The 11490-nt window shown below is 65.8% G+C and overlaps 3 protein-coding genes across 4 annotated transcripts in view; 1 reads left to right on the forward strand and 2 right to left on the reverse strand.

The window, feature by feature from the left end:
• TIMP2 (TIMP metallopeptidase inhibitor 2) overlaps positions 1-349 on the reverse strand; it is an 8467-nt gene extending 8118 nt beyond the window's left edge. Inside the window, exon 1 of the mRNA XM_021415257.1 lies at positions 319-349. Coding sequence (XP_021270932.1) covers positions 319-349 — 31 coding nt within the window. The remainder of the gene's footprint in view (positions 1-318) is intronic.
• Positions 1765-5429, reverse strand: CANT1 (calcium activated nucleotidase 1). Of its 2 annotated transcripts, none has more exons than XM_021414991.1 (4): positions 5361-5429; positions 3739-4378; positions 3329-3532; positions 1765-2990 (listed from the first exon to the last, which is right to left on the reverse strand). In XM_021414991.1, exons 2-4 carry the CDS (start codon positions 4355-4357, stop codon positions 2620-2622), a joined length of 1194 nt encoding a protein of 397 aa, XP_021270666.1. In that variant the 5' UTR covers positions 4358-4378; positions 5361-5429; the 3' UTR covers positions 1765-2619. The 2 variants fall into 2 exon arrangements, with proteins under 2 accessions (XP_021270666.1, XP_021270667.1); XM_021414992.1 differs by lacking the exon at positions 5361-5429 and adding an exon at positions 4630-5111.
• C1QTNF1 (C1q and TNF related 1) lies at positions 5564-11107 on the forward strand. The gene is made up of 4 exons (XM_021415092.1): positions 5564-6406; positions 9300-9453; positions 9571-9710; positions 9832-11107. The coding sequence occupies exons 2-4, from the start codon at positions 9314-9316 to the stop codon at positions 10380-10382; spliced, it is 831 nt and encodes a 276-aa protein (XP_021270767.1). The 5' UTR covers positions 5564-6406; positions 9300-9313; the 3' UTR covers positions 10383-11107.

Below are 11490 nucleotides of genomic sequence, written 5' to 3' on the forward strand. Positions count from 1 at the left end.
TCCGCTCCGGGCGTTGGGCGGCGGCGCGGGACCCTGGCCCGGCTCGCAGCGTTGGCTCCCGGCCCGCGCCGAGCGGAGCAGCAAATTGCAGGGAGGGCCGCATTATGTCTGTGCCCAAGCATTTCCTCTCCTTCCTGCTCCTCCAGCTCATCTCCTCCCGCCGCCCGTGCCCCCCCCACCCCGCCCGGCCGCTCCCCCTCGGCCGCTCACGGGGCCCTGCACCTCTGCCGTGCACCGCAGCCCTCCTCCAAAATCTGCCCTTCCAGTCCTGGCTGCATTGCCGCGGGACCCGCTGCCGTGCTGCCGGTATCTCTGTACCTGTCGCACAGCTGCAGCTCTGCATCGCCATCGTCCCAGCGAGGGCAGCCCCGGCTCTGCCCCTGTGCAGGGGCACACGGCGGCTGGGGGCAGCTGAGCTGGGCACGGCAGGTGTGCTGGTGGGGACGGCAGCGCTGTGGCCGTGGCAGCTGCTCCTGAGCCACAGAACTGCCCCGCTCACATCTGGTGGAGGTGTCGGAGCTTTTGCCCTTTAGGATGAGAAGAAACAATTGAAACGTGGGCAGCCGAACTTGGTCCAAGCCCTGTCCGAGCCTGCGGGGAGCATGGGAGGAGAGCCACACACCCACCGCAGGACGGTGGCGTGAAAGATGGCAGTGGGCTCTGGGCAGATGCTGTGGCTGTGGGTACCCGCTCTGAGTGCTCAGCGGGGCTGGGGGGGCACAAGGATGCTGCAGCCCTGCCCTGGTTGTGCCACGCGGTGCCGGCAGCCCCCCAGCCCCTGGGATCTGGCACCCTGGAGAGTGAGGTGGGGTCTTAGAATGAGGGCTGGGGCGGGGAGAACACAGCACAAGGGCCTGCTGCCCGTGGGACGAGGAGGGGACAGCCCTGGGGCTGCGACAGGTGCTGCAGAGCCACTGTCCCCAGGCCGGGCTGAGCACAGCGCAGGCGAGGGCAGAGCGGCACGGCGGCAGCTGGCATGGGCAGGGAGCACGGGCAGCCCTGGGTCGGCGGAACGAGGCCAAGCACCAGGGTCAGGTCTGTGCTGCAGGGCAGACAAACGTGTGTGCTCGCGGCGCAGTGCCCTGCAGTGAGTCATTGTTGTTGGGGCTAAGCGGAAACACATGTCCAGCTGCGTGCGCTCCTTCCGCAGAGCTCCAGAGGTGCTGGATGCTAAACAGGGGCAGAGCAGGGGGATGGGAGAGGGCAGCCCCGCTGAGCTCGCAGCAGGCCCCAGCCCACCACAGCGAGACACCCCAGAACGGGGCCATTGCCCCCCGAGCACCACCACTCCCTGACCAGCGCTGGGGCAGGTGGGGGTGGCACAGGGAGGCTGATGCCACCGGATCCCTTAGCCCAGCCCCAGCCCTCCAAAGCCCCCTCTGAGCTGCCTGCAGTGCTTGGAGCTACGAGGCAGCCGCTCAGCAATGAACTGAGCCGAGGGCCACTGCTTGCAGCCCTCTGCCCCAGCAGTGCTGGGAGCCTGGGTGCAGCGAGGGCACCGCAGTGTGGTTTGCAAGAGGAGAAATTGCACCTGGCGCCACTGCGGGGAGCAGCCAGGCAGGTTCTGGTGCATTCGTCCCCTCGCAGCCCTGCACTGTCTGCATGGCAGCCAGGACAACATGACCCCATGTAGGATGGTGGCTGCGAGGCATCCGCCTGCCTTGGTAAACCAAGCTGGGAGCAGAGGGCACACGGTGAGATAGGGCCTCCCAAGGGACACTCCCCGTGAGGCCTTCCCGTGAACACAATGACCCGAGTAGACAGTTACCGAAACATCTGCTGCACCATTTATGCAAAAGGGGAAGGAAAAACAGCTAACGCAGTGAGAAACATCCTGGTGAAATCCCCTGCAGCTGTGATGTCTCAGCTCGCCCTGCCCTGGCTGTCACCCTGCTGTGGCCATGGCCCCAGTGAACGTCCTGACCCCATGAGAACCAGAAACAGGGTAGGACCTGGCCAGTGTCCCCGCTCAAACACACTCCTTTCCTGAAGACATTTGTCTCCACATACCCTGTGAGCTCCGAGTAAGCTGCTGGGGAGGCAGAGCAGAGACTCTCCCGCCAGAACACGCTGTGGGTGTGGAGGGACCCCAGGGCCCAGGTCAGAGCCCATCCCCAGGCAGTTCAGGTGAGGCTCCACAGCACAGCTGCAGCACCACAGCTCAGCACTGCAGGGATGTGAGGACGGTGCCCTGGGCACCAGGCTGGCACAGGGGCAGAGGAGCTGAACTCCCTCCTTGGTTGCAAATCCAGAGCGTGGCTGTCACCAGAGCCACTGACTCCATGCAGAGGCTCTGGGCACCAACATCTGCACTGCAGGGAAACCTCACTGCCTTGACTGCTTCAGCAGCCGAGCCCGGGCTGGTGGCAGGGAGCAGCACCCTGTGGTGGCAGGGAGCAGCACCCTGTGGTGGCAGTCCTTTGCCACCAGGTGCCACTGCCGAAACACTCGCACCATGGACGCTGCAGCAAAGCCAATGCTTTACACGGGACGCCAACTACAGAGCTGGGAGTGCTTCACGCGTCCCTGGGCTGGGAGGCACACCGTGTGCTCCAAGCACACCAGCAGGGCCCGGCCTGCACCCTCCCATCCTCCCTCGCCCCTCTGGTCTCAAGTCTGTTAAATAAACTCAATGCCCTCGTATTTCACGCTCCCAATCCTGGTTTCAGGCAGGAGGAAGCGCCCATCCAGCGTGAAGGCCATGATGTAACTGGCGATCTTGCCATTGTCCTCCTCCGATTTCAGTGCCACGATGATCTGATCATCTGTGTCCGGGACGAACTTGAAGGAGGAGAAGCCGTGAGTGGGAACCACCTCGCCCACGCGTCCCACCGTGATGTCCCCAAAGTCCTGGCTGGAGCTGAGCAGCAGGTTGGTGCCGCGCCGCTCGTCCGCCTTCTCGTTGTAGCGCTCGTGGCTGGCGCGGCGCGGCAGGAAGAACCAGCGCTGCAGCGTGTCGCTCCAGGAGGCCGACTCGTGGATCAGGTAACCTGCAGCGGGGAGCAGGGTCTGTCAGCATAGGGCACTCAGGACCCTGCCGCGCTGCAGGGATATCCCCCTGCACCGACACCCTCCGTCCTCGCTCCAAAAGATGCTGCAGCAGAGGACAGACACATGAAGGCCAAAGCTGGGAATGTTTCCACCTCCCTCCTGCCCAGTGCCAGTCCCCTTCCCACCCCCAAGAGCAGGGCAGGGTCACCCCTGGCCCAGGGGACCCAGCTGCTGGGCATGGCTCTGGCCATGCCACCCTCCAGAAACTGGTCCCACTGACTGTGAGGAGAACCTGGGCAGGGCAAGGGGCACGCAGCAACAAGAGGGAGCTCCATACCTGGGGGTCGGATCCCAGCCGCAGCCCGCAGAGCGTTGTAGTTTGCCACCCAGTTCTCGTGGCCCACATCGCCCTTGTAGCCAACGACCTTCACCCACTCAGGGTTCTCGTTGACCACCTCACCCGTGGTGGTGGTCCACTCCTTGCCCAGGCCCCCCACATACAGGTGCTCATCTTTCACCGCCAGCCACTCCGCCTTGAAGCCTGCAGCAGAGAGAGCAGCATGAGCCGTGCCAAGGCTCGGCCACGCACAGATGTAAGGGCACCCTCTAGTCCACGTGGCCCCCAGCACCACACAGCACAGCTCAGCGCTGCGCACAACCCCCACCCCCTGCAGAATGACAAAGGGACAAGGCCCCCCTGCCCTGTGCACGCAGGTCAGGCAGTGAGCAGGGTGTTACGGGGCTCACCTTTCCCCACGGTGCCATCCCCATCCGAGAGGATCACCCAGGGCACTGCCTTGTTGCCCTCGATCTGGTAGACCACCCCAGTCCGATCATCTACGGAGTACAGCTTCCCGTTGAAGACAACCAGCTCTGAGAGCTCCATGCCCCTGCCCTTTTCCGCCAGGTGGGACTGCAGCACGCTCTCCTCTTTGTCCCACTCCACCGTCACACTGTCCCCGCTGGCCGACAGCACCAGGTAACCCTTCTTCAGGTAACTGAACCAAGTGTGCTCCTCGGAGCCCCGGGACTGAGTGTCCAGGTCCGCAATGACCCCGATGCGGTAGCGCACGCCCTCGGGGTTCCTCTGGGGTGGGGACAGCGGGTAGGTGTCATTGTAGCGATCCTCCACCTGCAGCCGGAGGTGCCGGCTGTGCGGGTTGAGTGGGATGGGCCGTGCTGGCGGGGAGCGGTGCAGGCAGAAGAGCAGCAGCACGAAGCCCACGCAGACGGAGGACAGCACGATGGCCCTCCAGCGCAGGCGGAAGCGGGGGTCGGCACCTTTGGTCATGGACGCGAGGACGGGCAGGCTACCCACGCTGATCCGCAGCGGGCTCATAGACTCATGGCAGGGCGGCACGGGCATCAGCCTGCGGGCGAGGAGAGCCTGGCAGCGAGGAGAGAGCAGGTGAGAGCTGGAGCCCAGCGCCGTGCTTGGGGATAAGAGCAAGGCACGGCCTCACGCGGTGAAGCAGCGGCCCTCAAAGAGCTGCTTTGCTGCAGGAACCCTTCTGCCACGCTCAGCCCCTCATCTTCCCCATCAAGCCCAGACAGAAGCGAGCCCCTGGCTGCACGCTGGGCGTCCTGATGAGCAGTGTCCTCACCCACGGAGGAGGAGAGCACCGGCACAGCCCTCACCTCCAGAACGCGGAGCTCCCGCAGCTGTGCTGGTGAGCGTACCCTGATCCTGCGGGGACAGCGGGGACACGTGGCAGCCCCGCCCGAGCAGGACGCTGACACCTGACCAGGAAGCGCAGCGCCCGGCTCCGCGGGGAACGCACCCGGACCTGCCCGGGCCTAAAGCCACACATATCGCAACACCGTCACCCTACCAAGCGGCAGCAGCCGCCGGCCCGGTCCGTCCCAGTCACATCTACACCGGGCAAAGCCGCACTCCCCCGGGGCGCCCACCGCAGGGACCCACAGCGTGCCCTCCGCACCCTGCCCGGCCCCGGGGACATCGCAGCTCCCGGGGACCCCCCAGCCGGGCCGTGCCCCCGCCACGGGGCCGGGCAGCGGCGGGCAGCGCTCCCCGCGGGCCCTCAATGCCCCTTTCGGGCGGCCCCGAGGCGCGGACAGAGGCGGCATTGAGCGCGGGGGCGGCCCGTGGCACCGCACGGAGCGCTGCGGGCCTGGAAGCGCCGCGTCCCACCCCGCCCGTGCCCCGGCCCCGCCGCAGCCTCAGAGCCCCCCGCCCCGCGCCTGGCCCCGGGCAGCAGCGCTCCGTCGCCGACCCCGGCGCTACCGCCCCGAGCCGCAGCGTTCGGGACCCATCGCCGCGCACAGGACCCGGGCAGCCGTTACCCGGCACACCGCAGCCACCCCGCGCCTCGCCCCCGGCCCCAGCCGCCCCTCGGCCCCTCGCTCACCGCGGCGCCGCCCGAGCGCAGCCGCCGCCTTCCCCGCCGCCAGCAGCCGCCGCCTACAGCTCCCGGCAGCCCCCGCGCCCCGCTACGGCAGCCGGCAGCGACCAAAACAGCGCGGGGCGCGCACGGCGACGGCGAGAACTACAGCTCCCGGCAGCCCCCGCGCTCCGCGGCCGCCGTGGTGGCGCAGTGCCGCGGGGGCTGCCGGGAGCTGCGGTGCACGCTGCTCGGGAGCGGGCCGCCCTGCCCTGGGGCTGCGGATCGTACTGCCCCCGGGGAATGGGAACCGCGGTGCGGGCTGTGCTGCGGCCTAGCGCGGGTGGAGCGAGAGGAGCTGAGTGGGAAGCGCGTCCCAGCCGCAGTGGGGCCCTGGCAGTGGGGGAGACAGCGGGAGCGATGCACGGAGTGCGGCGCGGGCACAGCCTGGGGCTGTCCAGCATCGGCCCCGTGTCCCCGGGCAGCTGCCGTGCTCCAGGGCCCCTGTTCCTCAGGCTGAGCTGCCCCGTGAAGGGGCAGACCCCGCTGTCCCAACACAGACGTGGTGGCACGTCGCCTGGCTCTGTGCTCAGGGCACGTCCCTGCTCAGGGCTCCATGGGGCGCTGGGCATAGGGCAGGGCCATGGCTCCGTGCTGTGGGGCAGACCCTGCTCCGGAGCACAGCCGCAGCCCCCAGGCCCTGCCCTCCACGCTGCCTCTCACATCTGGAGCCGCTTTTTGGCACAGACGCCCACATTCCCTGAGGCCGGGCCGGTGACGGTGGTGGCTGTGGGCCTGGTGCTGGCAGGCGTGGGGTGCACACATGGTTAACGCCATCCGCCTGCGCTGCGCTGGGCCCACATCTGGCAGGGGGAGGGCTGCGCCGTGCTCGTCCCGCTGCTTCGGTCTCCTCCTTTGCTTTCCAGAAGTGCATTTCCGCCCGGCCATAGGAGGAGAGGAGGCTGTCAGAGGGGCAGGCTCTGCCCCACACTGAGGGGGCTGGCAGCGCGGCACCAGGGCAATGCGCTAGAGCAGCAAAGGCAGCACGGGGAGAGAGCGGCCCTGCCCCAGAGGTAGGTGTGGGGCAGGGCTGGGGGTCGCCTGTGGACGCAGGGATGAGTGCTGTTGTGTGCACGTCTGCGTGTGCCATCGGGCTCTGTGGCATCGCTGCAGGCTCCCCAGGTACACGGGGCCTGGGGACCCATTCCCCCACCCTCACTCTGGGTAGTCGGGCAAGTACCCCGCCCCGCCTGCAGGAGGGCAGTGGGGACTGTGGGGCTGAAGCCTCACACATTGTTGGAGGGGCACAGCTCAACCTGCAGCAGCACTGGGGGGTAGGCGCTGGGAGAGAGGTAGCGCCCAAGCCCCAGCTCTGAGCCCTGCAACTGAAACACCCCACGAGCACATCGAGCCCAGTGCCAGGCCACCCCAGGACAGCTCTGCAGGGGACTGTTGGCTGCTGCTGGGAGCACAACTTCTCATCAGTGCTGCTGGGCACTGTAGGAGCTGGAGGGTTGCGACCTCTCTGTTGGTCTTTGGCTGTTCTGTGCAGCTCCCACCCTGCTGCTTGCCAGGTCTGGGCTGCTCCTGTTCTGCAAACAGCTCTACAGATGTCCCAGCTGCTGTGGCAAAATACTGGGGAGCTTGTCTCTGGATGCCAGAGGCATCCTGGCTGCGGCTCAAGGAGGGCTGTACCCACGGCTGGTGAGCAGGAGGGCGAGGTGGGCTTGCAGGTCCTGCTGCCTCCAGACCCCCCTGTGCGCTGAGCCCCCTTGCTCCTCCTCCGGCATTTGCTCTTCTTTCATCCTCGTCTTTAATGCTGCCTGGAATGTTTTCAGGATGTTTTGACTTGCAGTCCCAAGGCTTTAGCAGCCACTGAATTTAAATCTCCAAACCGCTCCTGGAGAGCATCCAACCCTGACAGGAAAAAACAGAGTCCCTTCAGCAAGACTCTGTATGCCCGTGCAAATACGCGTGCTGCCTGCCCGGCGTGCCTGCGGGGTGCAGAAGCAGACGTGCTCATGGCCTGGGAGCTCTGCATGCTGCCCACGGGCACACCATGCTGCTGGCAGCACTGCGTGTGCATGGCACGCTCGCCTCCATTTCCAGCCCTGCGACAGCCTGGAAACAAGCTGCCTTTCTCAGTAGGAACATCCTGGCTAAGGATTTCTTCCCCCTGCTGAGCAGTCTCCTGTGAAGCTATGCTTTCCCTGGGGCTGAGCCCACTCTGGGTCTCAGGGAACCGTCTGGCTCGACAGGAGAGCTGCACGCTGTGGGCCCAGAGCAGGGGAAAAGCCGTGGGCTCCCGGCAGCACAGCAGGTTGCAAGCTGTGCTCACTGGCATATGGCTGGCACAGCTGGATTTGAGCAGGGATAAGAGAGCCAGGGCTGAGCTCCTAGGATGGTATCTGCTCACAAGCCCCGGGCTGGCCTGCTTGTGCTGCTTCTCCCTTGCATGCAGAACTGAGTGTGGGCAGGTGGCAGGCCAGGGCATGGCAATTAGGCAGTGGTGCCAGGCTGCCCGCACTGCCACCAGCCCTGCTCCCAGCAGTGGGCAGCAAGCTGGAGATACAGCCCCGCTCTAGGGCTTCCTTGAGACAGGGCGGGTGTGGGGGAAGCATGTGAAGGGATGGGCCCTTTGCAGAGGGCTGGCGCAGAGGGAAAGCCCTCTGAAGCTTTTCCCCATCCCTCCGCCTCTTCCCTGTTCCTTGAACATGACTCATGAGCCAGGCATTCTGGCCTCGAACGCCCTCTGCTCCCACTGCTGGAGCACGCTTATCCCAGTCCACGCAGCCCATGAACAGCCCACCCCAAGGCAGTCCCACCCTATCCATTGCTAACTGAGGACCCAGGCACTGAGAGCAGCATTCACCAAACTGTTGGATTCTGCCCCAAAGTCCAGTGCCCCCCCCTCCCCCCCATGGCCTCATCCCATCAGGACCCCACAGCCCAGCTCACGCCCAGGACACAGACTGTGGCACAAAAGGCCCTTTGCAGACCTGGGCACATGGAGCTGTGCCCTGGCAGGAGCCCACCTCACTAGCATCGCCATGGGTGTCCAGCAGTGGGGGTGTGCCACGTGCTCTCCTGGCACCTTTGGGGCCACAGGGCGCGGTGCAGAGTGCTCGCACCACGCCTCAGAGCTGATATGGCAGCGATAAGGTGAGGAAGGGCTGGGCTGCGGTGCCACCCGCTATCGCCAGTGTTAGCTTTGGCCCCACGCAGGATGTGGGCTCCCAGCTGCCAGGGGCTGGCTCCTGTCCAGGGCCACCAGCAGCACTTGGGGCTCAGGGGAAGCAGGTTGGGTTCCCTTGCAAGCCCCACAAAGAGCCAAGGTGTAAGGGTTGGGAGCTGACAGCTCCCGGGGCACGGCAACTGCTGTCACAGGATGCTTGCACTCAGTGGGGGATGCAGAGCCCCATGGGCAGGTCTGGGATCCCCCAGGAATAAGCACTCTCTGGAGCATCATTGAGGCATGTGGGCTCAGGTAGATAAAAGCAGTCACTGAGTTACAGATGGTCCCTGCAGCTGCAAGAGACGCAGTTTCCCAGGCTGTGGGCTCTGCTGGAGGAGGGGTGCTGCAAGAAGAGCCATTTTCAGGGCTGGAAGCATGGCTGTGCTGGTGCATGGTGCACCAGGCCCTGTGCTGGGCACACTGCAGGGCACAGCCAAGCTGGCATGGCAGTGCAGGACAATTCTCAAGGTCAGAACACTGCAGTGGGGGGACTTGTGAGCCCTGTCCCTTGGCCAGGAGGTGAGGAGCTCAGAACCCTGCCTGGACCCCGCAGCTGCTGGTCCTGGCAGGGAACCCCATAGCTGGGCTGTGCCCTGCTGCTCTCCTGCTCTCATGCTGCCCCTTCCCTCCAGCCCAGCCCTGCTGCAGCTCTCCGATCCCCACCTGCCCTCTGCCCAGTCTGGGCACTGCCAGGCTTTGCCATCCCCCTCAGTCACCCTGGTGTCTCACAGGGTGCTGCTGCAGCATGGAGGGGCTTTGGGCACTCAGAGTCCTGCTGCTCTCCTGCCTGCTGCTGCCCAGCCCTGTGAGCAGCCAGACCAGCCCCAGCCCTGACCGGCGTCCAGTGGACCCCGAGGAGGTCCCATCCAAGCACCAGGCAGCAAGGTGAGGGGGCCCTGGGGACAGAGGTACTTCCACTGGGGATAGGGCAGCCCCTGGCACCACGAGGGGCCCAGCCCCCACGCGCAGCTCCTGTTGCGCTTTGCTTTCTGCCCTCCTCAGGGCCACGCAGGAGCAGAAGGACAGAAGTGCCCAGGAGGGGCTGCCCCCACAGCCCCGCTGCATCCGCTGCTGTGAGCCACCCCAGCACCGCTTCTCCTACCCCCAGTACCAGCCCCAGATCAACATGACCATCTTGAAAGGTGAGGGCCGGGGGGCACTGCCCCCAACCAGACCTGCAGCCTGGCACCGTGTGCCTGTCCCACTCCCAGCGCTGGATGGGGAGATGGCAATGGTGTCAAACTATCCCCCCTGCTCTGCCAGGTGAGAAAGGGGAACGCGGTGAGCGAGGCATGCAGGGGAAGTTTGGCAAGACAGGGGTGGCTGGCAGCAGGGGCCACACGGGGCCCAAGGGACAGAAGGGCAGCGCCGGTGCCCCGGGGGAGCGCTGCAAGAGCCACTACGCCGCCTTCTCGGTGGGCCGCAAGAAACCCCTGCACAGCAATGACTACTACCAAACCCTCATCTTCGACACGGAGTTCGTCAACCTCTACGACCACTTCAACATGTTCACGGGGAAGTTCTACTGCTACGTCCCCGGGATCTACTACTTCAGCCTGAACGTGCACACCTGGAACCAGAAGGAGACCTACCTGCACATCATGCGCAACGGGGCCGAGGTGGTGATCCTCTACGCGCAGGTGAGCGACCGCAGCATCATGCAGAGCCAGAGCGTCATGCTGGAGCTGCGCGAGCAGGACGAGGTCTGGGTGCGGCTCTACAAGGGTGAGCGCGAGAACGCTGTCTTCAGCGATGAGTATGACACTTACATCACCTTCAGTGGCCACCTCATCAAGTACAGCGGGGACCCCTGAGCACCTGCACCCTGATCCTGCTCCCTGGGGTGGGGGCCTGGGGAACCCCTGTTTGCCTCCTCCTTGGGCATGCCACTCTCCTTCAAGCTCTCCTTTTACATACCACTACCCCCAGCTGTGTGAATACCTCCCCCCCAGCTCCTGGATGTTGACTGGGTGCACCTGGAGGAGATGGAGCCATTTCTAACCTCTGCTGCATCCCTGACCCAGGGGGTGGCTGCTCACCTGGAGCAGGCAGGGACCTCGTCCCCAGCTGTGCCCGGCTCAGGGCTGGGTGTGCTGAGTGTCTGTGGCACTGGCTATGAGCAGGCACCTGCTGGAGGGATGTGAGCACCTCCGCTGCCCAGCCCCCACCAACGCACTCGATGGGCAGCAATAAAGCCACTGAACGTCACTTCTGCAGAGCTGTGTCCCCTGGGCTGGCGCTTCCCCAGGGCAGAGCCACCAGCGGGCAGGTGCAGCAGCCCTCCCCTGCCCGTTCCTCTGCCATGCCCCATGTCACAGCCACTTCTTGATGCCAGCACCCACCAGGACGAGCTGGCTCCCGGCTGCCTGGTGTGCAGGGCCTTCAGCCTCAGCCCCGTCCTTCTCAGTTCGGGATCTGCTGGGCAGGCTTCTTGTTTTTGTAGATGCACTGGCAGAGCAGGGCCTGGGGCAGCACGCTGCCTCCCGCTCCGTACACTTTGTGATCGCATTAAACACTCCACGGGCTCGGCTCCTACTCGCACTTCCATCGCATCTCCTCGCTTTGTGTGCGGGTGCAGTGAGCGGCTCAGGGCAGGGGCAGCCCGAGGGGTGGGCACGGCCCCGCAGAGAGGAGCCCCGAGAGGGTCCGCCTGTCTGTGCGGGCAGGACGGGGACGGCGGGGGTCACCCAGATCACGCAGCAATCTGCGGTAGCGGGGCAGGCCCGAGGCCGGGGCGGGATGCCTGCGGGGTGGGACGGGATACGGCCCGGATCAGCGGGGCACAGCCGGGCAGGGAGCGGCGCTCGGGGCTGAGCTTCAGCGAGGCCCGGCACAGGCACAGCCGGGGCCAGCAGATCCGGAGCCTGCCCCTTCCCGGCTCGGCGCTGCCCTCGGGCTCAGGACGCGGCGGGGCGGGCAGGG

This window comes from Numida meleagris, chromosome 17 (genome assembly GCF_002078875.1).
Source record: "Numida meleagris isolate 19003 breed g44 Domestic line chromosome 17, NumMel1.0, whole genome shotgun sequence".
Lineage (NCBI taxonomy): Eukaryota > Metazoa > Chordata > Aves > Galliformes > Numididae > Numida > Numida meleagris.